Here is a 12,239-nt window from a genome sequence, read left to right as displayed (position 1 = left end):
CCGTCGGCGGAATAAAACAAAGCAAAAACAGGAGTGCGAAATATCAGGACGTTGGTCGGGACGCGGGACAAATGCCTAGAAATCGGGATTTTATCGGGACGTCTGGTTACCCTAGAAAGGGGGTTCTAAAGAGGATGGATCTAGACTGTTCTCAGTAGTACCAGATGACAGTACAAGGAGTAATGATCTCAAGTTGCAGTGAGGGAGGTTTAGGTTGGATATTAGGAAAAACCTTTTCACTAGGAGGGTGGTGAAGCACTGGAACGGGTTACCTAGGAAGGTGGTGGAATCTCCTTCCTTAGAGGTTTTTAAGGTCAGGCTTGACAAAGCCCTGGCTGGGATGATTTAGTTGGGGATTAGGTCCTGCTTTGAGCAGGGGGTTGGATTAGATGACCTCCTCAGGTCCCTTCCAATCCTATGATTCTAAGGCACGTTAAGGCACACAAGGCACCTCAGAGCCTATGTCAACTGCCTTGGGCTTAGGGGGCTCAGCCTAGGGGCTAAGAATAGTAGTCTAGACGTTCAGACATGGGCTGGAGCCCCGGCTCTGAGACCCAACCCCTCTCACTGGGTTTCAGAGCCTGGGCTCCTGTTGGTACACTGCCAGCTTTAGCTGTGTAGCTCAAGCTCCATGAACTTGAGTCAGCTGGTCTCTGAGACTTATTGGTGTGGGATTTTTTTTTTTTTTCTTTGCAGTGTAGACATACCCTCGGTTTACCCATGCTGGGAATTACAGGCCTATGCCATGTGCATCACAAAGTGCCACTTTTAAATTTCCTGCTGGCTGTTTTCTTATGGCTAGCAGAGTTTTAAGGGGCATTTTTTCTTTATTTTTAAAGTTAATCAAGTATCTTGAATAGCCCACGCAGCTTGACATCCATCTCTTCAGTGGTGATCATGTTAGATGTAGTGCCAGCTCTACCTTGGGCATTTATGGCACTTATGGAGCAGGCAGGGGGCAGTGGAGCCGAGTGCACACGTTTCGGATTGCTTGGCACATCGCGGGTGCAGGGGCATTTCAGAGGTTGCCCTGTTTAATTGTTTTTCTCCTCTGTATTACAGAAAAAATCATGGCATACAATTAAAATGATGGTCAACTTGCCAGTCATCAGCCCCTTCAAGAAGCGCTATTCATGGGTGCAGCTGGCTGGGCATACAGGTGAGAAGTGCAATTTCAGATCTTTTGGCTCTGGAACCAGGAGGATGTCAGACAGCAGCCTGGTTTCAAATCTTCCTGAAGCTTCTATTGGTATGAATGGGGATTTTGTGAAGAGGCTCCTACTTTTGGTCATGGTGGGGTAATGTGGTGGTTGGATCAGTTCAAGGAAAGCCAGCCATGTCTGGACACCACATGCCTCTGCAGAGTAGAAGAATCTGTTTTCAAGTGGGCGAGGTCAGACCTTAGGACTGGAGGAGAGCAAGGCAGAGGTTTGGGGAAAGGTCAGGCTGAAAGGAGTGGCCACATAAAGCACTCCTTACAAGGTGGTACAGGGGAAATCTATATTGAGGAAGAACCAGCAAGAGATTGGGTGGGAAGATTGGAGCCCTGCTGCCTCCCCAGTCGATTAGGAAAACGTTCCTGCTGTCTCATTCCTCACTCAAGTAACCAGTGCACCCATTAGCAGCCTCTCCCAATCTTACCTGGGGGTTGTCTCTGAGTTTGCAGTGGGCAGAAGGATTCATCTCCACGTGTGTGTATGTTTCAGCCAAGGCGATGAGTGCATTTCTAAATTCATCCCAAAACCTCGTCTGAATCTAACACCTCAAGAGGAAAATGAACCTGGTGGGAAAGAAAAGCCCAGCGTGTGGGTGTTTGTGTTGCAAGTCTGTGTCATTTGTGCATCAGTGCAAGTGTGGGGAGAGCATGCGAGGGGCTGCTCAGGCAGCTTGAGTCTACTTTGGTGTCTGTAGTACTTAACAGAAGTGCCCCTAGGTCAAGTTTTAGGTTATTCATAAGGCAAAATACAAGGAGGTGCCATCAGATTTGCTTCTCTCTTGTTTCAATTGATTCCTACATGTTCCCTACTCCCAAAGTGCTAGCACAGTGGTTAGCAATCTGGATGGGGTGGGGGTGGGAGGAGCCATTATAGTGGTTGTCAGCACTTGTCTGAAGAAGGAGCAGGGATCATGAATCTGCTCCAGTTCCCTTGTATCTGGGTTTCTGGAAGTGGATTTGACCCATCACTTGCAGCTAGTCTTCTCTGATTCTAGGAGTTCTCTGTGAACTGTAACACTGGTCAGCGTTACCCCGACACCTCTTCTGATGCACATGTGCAAAGGATTCTGGGGCACATCGGAGAAGGACCAGATGTAATGGCTGAATGTGCAGGGTCATGGTGTGATAAAGGGTGAAAGTGAGGCAGAAACTTAACACCGGCTCTAACTTTAGGGCCCGAGTTTGTTTCAGGCCATGTGGACTAACAGTTATCTCTCTCCTCGGATGTTATTACCATTCTGCAGGACTGGAGCATGGCTTCCTCTGCTGTAGTGTAATCACTTCCAGTGTCTGCCTGAAAGTACGGTGTAGTTTACAGTGTATACCATGCAAATCCAGGGTTGTAAAACAGTCGAGCTACACTTTGCACCTGTAGATAAGCAAGGCTCCAAAGGAGTTGCAGTATGTGGAGGTGTATGTGTTGGGGGCGTATGTATTAAAGAGGCAGTGTTTGGCTCCTGGCTGTGGATTGCTGCTGTTTAATGATCAGGAATTGATCCCCACCCTGCTACTCACAAGCACTGCGGGTACGACATTGGGCTGGATTCAGGAGCACAGCCCACACTGGAAATATTGGATCGCTTTAAAAAGAGCCCGGCTGTCAGCATATTAATGCAGTCTGGCCCATTATACTTTCCGTGGGTTTTAGCACAGCTAGATATGTTAATTCTCTTATGAATACTTTAGCATGGAAAAAACATGGCTTGGCCCAGCCAGACTCCTTGGAGCAATAAATTCTTGTATGGGAACTTGGCCAAATGGACTTTCACAGCCAATGGCTGTGTTTGCATTGGATGCTTTTATTTTTTATAAGGAGAGTGTTATCTTTCCTGTTCAGGGGAACTCTTTATCTGGTGCACGAGAGTGAAGTGGGTGAAGAGGGAGTGCAGGTGTTTCCCTCTTACAAAGACTGGCCTTATCAGCATGTGTCGATTTTTTTTTTTTTTTTTTGCAGGGAGTTTCAAGGCAGCTGACAGCGATACGATTCTGAAGCGCTTCTCTGAGAATGAAAAGGAGTGCTTTGAGCTGCTGATGAAAGATCCTCTGCGCTCCTGTGTCCCTGCCTTCCATGGGGTGGTAGAGAGAGATGGCGAAAAATACATTCAACTGGATGACTTGCTCGCTGACTTTGAAGGGCCTTGTGTCATGGACTGTAAGATGGGGATCAGGTGGGAGACATGAAAAAGATCCTGCTTTCTACATACAGTACATGTGGTTAATTTGGGGAATGGGTGGGCTGGGGGTGATGATGCACATGATGGATGAAGCACTCATTTCTGGGGACTAAGGTTGAAGCCTGGGCAGAGGGCCTACTAGTGACGTGAGTTAGTTGGTCTCATTCTCAAAACACCTCACATAGACGTTGGCGCAGTGGGAAACCTCTGCTTGGAAGATTTCCTGAAGCTCATAGGGAGGATGATCCCTTACATAGGTTTCAGAGTAGTAGGCGTGTTAGTCTGTACATAGGGTGGCCCTGCCCAGGTCAAGGTGGGGTCATTCCTGGAGTAGTGTGACCTACCTGGCCTCTGGACACTGACCTCTTTCTCCTCCTTAGATGCTATCTTGGTCAAGTCTGACTTATTTAGTAGGGCGGATTGATGTGAGCTTACCTAGCACTTGCCTGATAGGACTTGACTTAGGGAGAGTAAAGAAAAAAACAACCCACGTGAGAGAGCTCACTTATGGCCAGTTTATTAACCATTCTGAATACAAAACATCGCTCAAAAATCAAGAGTCAAATTCCCTTCCCAAACATGGATAACTGAATTGTAACCTGAGATCTCCTCTCCAAAGCTGCTACTGAGTCCTGGGAGTGCAGTTATTCCTGCCTGGGAAAACAGGACTGATAGTCAGGGTCTAGGAACCACCTCTCTGTTTCTGCTGTCTTGTTCTCCAGAATCTCTGCTTGCATTTTAAAGTGTCTAGTTGTTGTGGCTGTGAAGAAAACCTCAAAAAATGTGAACCAAGCCTCACCAATAAATAGATGAGTCTGCAGAGAGCCTGGAACGATGACTCTGAGAAGTGAACTGCCCCATGCATCTCAGTGAGCGGGTGACTCAGATGATTCACTAGACTTCTTTACCTGGAGTTAATTGTCAGTGAACTCAAGTTCTTAATGCAGAGGGAGTGTCCACATGAGCCATAACAATCATGTTAAGTGTCTCATGTGAACTATCAGTCTGTTAACTCAAGATTAAAAAAAAGTCTAGTGTAGACAGAAAGGACAGAAATTGTGCCCAGCTCTGCATAGTTTACTCTGAAGGTCTTTGCTGCACAATTAGCATAGGCTTTTATCCGGGTCTCAGCCGAACCCCCCACTCCCATTTACACAGTAAACCCAGCAAATTTGGGGTTGGAGATGCTTTAAGATCATGCTAGCTTACTTGGCTTGGGGGTGGAGCTCCACTTTATCTTGGGCTGGAACCTGCCTGCTTTGTAGTGAGGATGCTTGCTAAATCCCTCCAGTGCCTTCCCATGATTCCCTCCCCCCCGCAGAACAGACGAGTTCTCCCGCAATTGGCACAAGTGACTGGGAAAGAATCCTAGAGAATCTCCTCACAAAGAACCATAAGATATGCCCCCAGACACACCCGGGCAAGTGCAGAAACTTCTGAGGATGCAGTAACATGAGAAGGGCTCTGCTCTAAGAACGCTCTCACGAGGGGGAGGCTAATCCGGGTGCTCAGACTGGGGTGCCAATCACCTGGGCTAACATGCTATGTCTTCACTGCGCAGAGTGACTGTCATTTTAGTGACCCACATGGGTGGCGTTTGGGAGATGCTACCACTTATTTCTTCCTAGTCAAGGAGCCTAGAAGAGCCAACGGGCATATTCAAGCCCCAGTAAGGGAGAGACTAGCTCAAACAGCCCAGTGGAGCTCAGAGAACATGCACAATTCTGTTTTGAATAACTGAAAAATCGACAGTGAGTGGTAACTCACACGGGCACAGCTTCCCCTGCCACCTCCCGCCCTCTCAATCTGACCCTGGGCCACCCTTTGCTATGAGCTCTGGTTCAGCAGATAATTTGCATTACACGTTTATTTTTTTAATCAGATGCAGGGTTATTTTCTGTCCTGTTCTGCGCTATGCGTGGGGTATGTAGCTTCACAAGTCTTCAGGGGCCTCAAAAAGTAGCCATGCTTTTTCCTCTCTCCTGAGCTGAGAGAGGCGTTTAGTCTCCATCAGGCTCATTCAGTCTTGGGTTTACTAACGCTGGTCTATTTGAGCTTTGCTTTCCTTTGTCATGGTGCAGAATGGGAATCCAGTGTTTCTCCCGAGTCCTATAACCAGGGCTGTAGGATTTAGTTATAGGTAAGGATGTAATTAGAGCAAAAATGGAGAGTCAGAAGTCCTGGGTTCTGCCACAGACTCATTAAGTCACTTTGGGCAAGTCACTTTGTCCCTGTTTCTCAGTTTCCCCATCTGTAAAATGGGGGTGATGATGATAATTAGTTTCCTCACTGGTGTGTAATGAGTGAGGCTTAGTCCATTATCATTGGTAAAGTGCTTTGAGATCCCATGCTGGAAGATGGCGGCGAAATGCAAGGTGGTATTATTGTTTCAGATTCCAAGGGGGTTCTCACTGTCTTGTTGGGTGGTGGTGTTTTTGCAGGACGTACCTGGAGGAGGAGCTGACTAAAGCCCGTGAGAAGCCAAAGCTGCGTAAGGACATGTACAAGAAGATGATTGAGGTGGATCCTCTTGCGCCCACAGCTGAGGAGAACACGCAGCATGCTGTGACCAAGCCACGTTACATGCAGTGGAGAGAGACCATCAGCTCCAGTGCCAACTTGGGCTTCAGGATAGAAGGGATTAAGGTGAGCAACTTCCACTGCTGTCCTTTCCCGTTGAATAGACTCACTTCTTTGCCTGATTTGATGCTTGATCAACTTATCATCAGCCCGGTTTCCAAAAAGACAGTGTGACTTCCTAGCTGGAGCTGCATGGTCTGTTTGATTGTGACTAGAGCTTCTATGGCAATGATAAGAAAAGCGTTGTGAAGCAAGAAATATGTGAAACCCACCGAACACACTAACTGCTTTGAGAACAACAGCAGGAACATTGAGAGAAGAAACCAAATAGCTACATCATGGTGTAGACAGAAAGAAAGTGAAACTGATATAAGGGGAAATTCTGAACTGGTGGAATAATACCCTCCTCCTGCTCACAGCCATGACCTTTACCCAGTAGCCATCCTGGGAGTGCACAGATTTATTCCAACCCTGCACATTTCTGAAGCAATGTGGAAACATCATGTAGCATTCCCAGTATCTAGGCAAATCGCTTTCAATTTGTGCAGATATCCAGTATGGGGGGGAAGGGGAATCACAATAGACCCAGAACCCCAAATGTTCAGACCTCAGCTAAACCCCCCTTCCAATCCTCCTTGGGCAAGAAGGGATTGGTCCTTACAGCTCATGATGTTACTTCAGTGTTGCAGAAAACTTCCAACGATCTCCACTTTTCAGGCCTGTTTGCCCTACCCATACCCTGAGGGGGTACGTCACGTGGGCAAATACCACCTCACAGTCTCATTGGTAACCACCTGCAAAATACCAGGCTCCATCTTGACCTTCAGATAGTGGAGATAACTGTCAGGGTTGCTTGAGGGCTGACCTGTAGGTAGGCCTCTGCTGGCTTCTCCACCCAGCTGGTATGGATTTGGCTTTTCCTCCCAAGATTGGTCTGGTCTTGTCTGGCCTAGTTTGACTTCTTTCCTATGGACAGGTGTGGTCTGGGATGGTGTTTCCTCTGAGTGAGCCCTGGAAACTCAAACCAGCTCCTAGTGAAAGCACTAATGTTACTTTATTTTTAAATTGATGAGGTAATATGTGAGTGTCCATTATGGGATGCTGATTGCATATAAGGGGTTAGTTACCAGAGTTGCTTGGTTTGACTTCAGGATTTTTACCAGAGCACATTTCAGCTCTCTGGCAGCCTGTTGACATGTACAGGGTCAGATAACAGAGCTGGGGTTTCTGGTCTAAAACATACTTCCACTTTTGAAGCCCAGGTGAATGAGATAGGTACAGGGTGTCCTGAAGTTTGGGGGAGACACAAGGCCCTGCACCCCTGGCTTCCTGCAATTCACCATGACTCTCAGCCAGCCAGTAAAACAGAAGGTTTATTTAGACGACAGGAACACAGTCCAAGACTGGTCTTGCAGGTACAGACAACAGGACCCCCTCAGTCAGGTCCATCTTGGGGAGCCTGGGAGGCCAGAGCCCCGTCTGGGCTCCCCTCCATTTTCCCAGCCAGCTCCAAACTGAAAACTCTCTCGCCCCTCCTCTTGGCTTTGTCTCTTTCCCGTGCCAGGAGGTCACCTGATCTCTTTGTTCTCCAACACCTTCAGTTGGCACCTTTGCAGAGGAGGGGCCCAGGCCATCAGTTGCCAGGAGACAGAGTGTCAGCCATTCTCTGTGCAGACAGCATCACTCTGGCCCCCTAGGGTTCTGCAACAATCACACACCCCGAGACACCCGAGAAATGCATAGGGGAAACTGAGGCACCCACACAGCACTCAGAGAAAACATTAAGAACATTCTTACTTTGTCATACAGGGGTAGCAGCAAAGTCTCTCTTAATTATCCCTTTTTCTCTGCTTCCCTAGGCTGCTTTTTCCCTTTCTCGTTGATGGTCTCTCCTAGCGTTATAGAATGAATGAGGTATCCAAGCTCACGCAATGCTGTGCTTCTCCACACTGCCCCCCACAGCCCTGACCTGTAGGGACTGAGCACCGTTTCTCAAAAACAAACTGGGTGATGGGTGCTTCTTGATGCAGGCTCCTGTCAAGCAAACTCTGCAGTCAGCTGCTAGTGGGAACTTTCAGGCCTTATGTCTACTCCTGGGCACTTCTGATTGGTTTTGGCTCTTCCTCACTAGCCCATTAGCCATCCAGAAATGTTGCCAGGCTAATCGTCTCAGTCTTTAGTTCTTCCCTGTGATGGAATCAGCACTCCATACGTGTCCTCTCTGCAGACATTCCAATGCATCCTAAACACTGCAGATGACTCACAGGGGCAGATTACCCTGGGCCCTGATGTGTGACTGGGAGAGGGAGCAAGGAGCCTTTCCCTTTCTTGCACAGGAAACGCTCAATGATAGTGTGTATTCTGGAGCAGGTTCTTCCAGATCCGGGCTGGCTGAGCAGGTATGATGCACCGCCCTAAGGGCCTCTGCACAATGTTGTCTGGAGTTTCTCCTGGTGTGGGGCAGTACCGTAATGGCACAATCTGGGCCACAATATAGCACCTAAAAGTAATGCCTGTGGAGCTCTGCAAATATTTAATGCATGATTTATCTTCACAACACCCCATGAGGCAGTTAGCTGGATGATATCGTCCCTATTTTACAGATAGGGAAACTGAGGCAGAGGTTTGATGTGTTGTGCAGGCTACACAGCAAATCAATATTTGGAACACAGGCCACCCAACTACCAGCAGCCTCAAGCCCTAACCTCTTGGCATTGTTGTCTGTTATATATGTGTTACAGAACTACAACTTTGTCATATGGAGCACAGTTACATCACATGGCATCCCAGTTCTGTTTTCAAATCGGGGAGCGGTCCTGGTATTGTATGTCCCCAGAGCTGTAAAACTCATAGGTTCCCATTTTGAAAGGTGAGCTTGTTGTGTGGGAGAACTAGTGATGCCATCTAGTGGTTGTTGAGAGACAATCACCCAATAATTTGAAAACCAATGAGAGTGAAATCATAGAGGCCCTGTGGTTAAGTGGCCCCCAAATGAGATTTGATTCACTACATATGTTCCTTCCTGTTGAACTGTGTACCTACTCTTGTGGTTAATCCATCCCGCAGCATCTTCTTTCCCTACATCGTGCCCATATCCCTGAAATAAGTTAAGATTTATTCAGCCCTTTATTAACTCTCACTGCAGTATTGGACTTGTCTCTAATGCAAGAGGCAGGAAAGATAAGTGGAGCCTTTTGGTTGTCTTAGAGCACAAGGCACTTGGTCTGTGTGCCTGCAAGCCTCAGAAGCAAGAATCTTCTCTCCAAGTGACAGTCTGAACAACGTGATCAATTGCAGGGATGATGGCTCCATTAGTGTAAACGCCAATGGAGTCTATCATACTGTGTCTCCTTGTAAAAGGATGGTCTTCTGGCTAAAGTATAGGGCTAGGAATCGGGAGCTCTGGGTTGTATTTCTCATTCTGTCACTGACTCACTTTGCAATATTGAAAGTCACTTAACCGCTCAGTTCCTGCAGTTATTACATGAGGATGACCATACTTCCCTTCTTCCCCAGGCGCTGTGAGATTTTAATTCATTAATATTTGTAAAGCGATTTAGATCCTTGCCTGGAAGGCATTATATAATAATAAAATAGTAATATATTGTTTTAGGGCTCGATTGTGGCATGTAGCCAAAACACTGTAGTGGAAGCAATGCAGAACTGCACCTCCCCCTGTGGGAGCGCAGAGAGGCCATGCAGGGAGTGTACAAGCAACACCATCCCATAGGGTGGCATGTGTGGTCAGCCATGGCATTGGCTCGGGAGGTGGAAGGTACAAAGAGTGGCACAGCAGCTGGGGAGGTGTGCAGTGTATGGAGGGCACTTGAATGGGGCCTCAAGGCTTTGTGTGCTGTAGATTCACACCCTGGCTTGTCGTGCAGTAACCCCCCATGTAGAGAAGCCCTTACACTTGCAGGTATGGTAGGGGACTGATGGAGTGATTGACAGAGGCATGGCTTCAGGGAAGACAGATGTGGTTTGAGCATGGCCATGCCAGCTGCTCTTTGGATTAAGGCACAAGCCAAATGATCTAGAATGGAAGGGATGGTATAGCTCAGAGCTGGATGTGTATTTAATGGGAGCATAAAGGCAGCAAGCATGCTTGGTATTTCCCAACTAGCCACTGTAGGGTAACAAAATCATGAAGGCACTTCTGAAAGATAAGGGAGCAAGTGCCTTATGCAACCACAAATTAAAATAAAAAAGTGTGTTACCTGGCTAGAACATAGCAGCCATGCAAAGCTTTGTTAGAGTATTAAAATCATGTGGGATGCGTTTTCAGAACAAGTGTCCTCCCATTGGTATTTTGCTGGTGTCACGGGAGTACAGACACGCACAGCTAGCATGCCATTTAGACAGCAGATTGAAATTCCAAACTCCTCCGTACACATTGGTGTGCCACTGTACAGCACTTCAGATTGCTCCTCAATTCCACTGCCTACCTACTGCACTTCAGTTGCATAATATGCACATGCCTCATCAGCCTTACATCACCACATTCAAATCTGGCCCACAGTCTTGGAGTAAAAGTAGTTTATTCTTCTGTAAAATAGTCTGCGAAGTGGGAGGGTGTTATGACTAGTTTTGCCATGCAGTCAGTTAACTTTCTTGTATGATAATCCTAGAAGTTTAACAGTACATGTCATATTCTGCTCTAGTGTAAATGGTGTTTCACTTGCTTAGACCAGAACTGAATTTTACCCAATTTTGGTGCAGTCACTTTATCTTGTAGGAGGAAGACAAATGTCTCTATGTGCTTGATTTACTCCTATAATGAAAATGTTGCAGTTCATTTTATTAATATGATGAGGAGGGATGTTGCTTTATAACATTGCATCCTTCTTATAAATGTAAGCTACCGGCTACTGTTACTGGTCTGTATCATGCATGGACACTCTAAAAATAAGTATTCATTTCATATGTAGACATGGTGACATCCAGAAGGTCACCCAGAGTGCACGTTGACAGTTGGGCCCAGATTCACACACCCATCTCATACACATACAACTTCAGACACATGCTGATAACTACAGACACATATGTGTCTGCACCCCATTGCTCTGTGGAGTTGCATTACAAATACACAGACACTCTAAACTTTCTTCTAGATGCAATTAAATACATGCTCCCAAACACATTGTCCCTTGCAAATTTACACACATACTTTGTACATTGGTATGCATGTTTGTGCAAACACAGCCACGCTGTTGCAAATACCGAGTTTTTATGATCAGCAAATAACTGTCTTTTCTGTGACTTAGGACATGCTAATATGAAAAGATATTTTATTGTGGACTAAGAGTCCCACCCACAGCCCTGTGGTTTCCCCACTGAAAGAGAGATGGATTAACACAAACTGGGTTTGAGAGACCACAGAATGTCCCCTCCCACACACAGCCATGGGGGGATACTTGTCAGTCTAGAAGAGAATGCAACCAAAGAGCACCCTGTGGTTGACCCACTACACTTAGCAAGTTACAGTCCCTTGCGAGGTGAGAGGGAAACCCTCCCACAGGCTAACAATATCCGAGAGGTCTTTTGAAAGTGCAGTCAACAGGAAACCAAGTGTTATTCAAAGGTATTCTGTCTTTCTCTCTCTTCCTCTTCAGCTCTTGCTTGATTTATCATCTCTTCCCACCCAGCCACCCACTTCTATTGATTGATGACAGATAGACTGAGCTGTTGATGATTCAGGAAGGTTTACTGATTGGCTGAATGATATATGATATAAACCTTCTTTCTCTCTCTCCGTGTTTGTGTGCAGAGGGCTGATGGGACTTGTAACACAAACTTCAAAACAACTAAGACACGGGAGCAAGTTTTCCAGGTTTTTATGGAATTCATTGAGGGCAACGCAACTATTCTGGTGAGTCTTGCGTGGTACTAATCTCTGGTTCATTCAGACCACTTTGTGACACGTGACCAGAAACTTCCGAAGAAGAAAATCTAGAGGGTGGGAGTGGTGAAGGAGTGGGTTATGGATAGGGGTTGGCAGATCATCATCCATCGGTGATTGTGATTTGGTTGTGGCTGTGTGTTTTCACTGCAGACACCTTGAGTTAGCAAAAAGTGAGACAGGCTAACAAGTAGTTTGCCCTTTGCTTCAGAGTGCAGTGGCTACCTCGTGATGTGTCATGACTCTGGCATTGGTGTCTGAACACAAGGTGTGTTAACAAGAAAACATGTGAATCACAAGCTTAATCTATGAAGACAAGCAAGGAAATGAGAGCAGGAGGGAGATTGGTGGTGCATTGTGTTGCCATGTG

General features: G+C 46.7%; 1 protein-coding gene across 1 annotated transcript in view; it reads left to right on the top strand.

Moving 5' to 3' along the window:
• Positions 1 to 12,239, top strand: part of ITPKA (inositol-trisphosphate 3-kinase A) — a 54,885-nt gene that overhangs the window by 36,720 nt on the left and 5,926 nt on the right. Inside the window, exons 2-5 of the mRNA XM_054025416.1 lie at positions 1,063 to 1,159; positions 3,171 to 3,384; positions 5,832 to 6,036; positions 11,738 to 11,839. Coding sequence (XP_053881391.1) covers positions 1,063 to 1,159; positions 3,171 to 3,384; positions 5,832 to 6,036; positions 11,738 to 11,839 — 618 coding nt within the window. The remainder of the gene's footprint in view (positions 1 to 1,062; positions 1,160 to 3,170; positions 3,385 to 5,831; positions 6,037 to 11,737; positions 11,840 to 12,239) is intronic.

This window comes from Malaclemys terrapin, chromosome 4 (assembly GCF_027887155.1).
Source record: "Malaclemys terrapin pileata isolate rMalTer1 chromosome 4, rMalTer1.hap1, whole genome shotgun sequence".
NCBI classification, from domain to species: domain Eukaryota; kingdom Metazoa; phylum Chordata; order Testudines; family Emydidae; genus Malaclemys; species Malaclemys terrapin.
The sequence above is the reverse complement of the archived record's forward strand: the minus strand, read 5'-3'. Positions and strand labels throughout refer to the sequence as shown.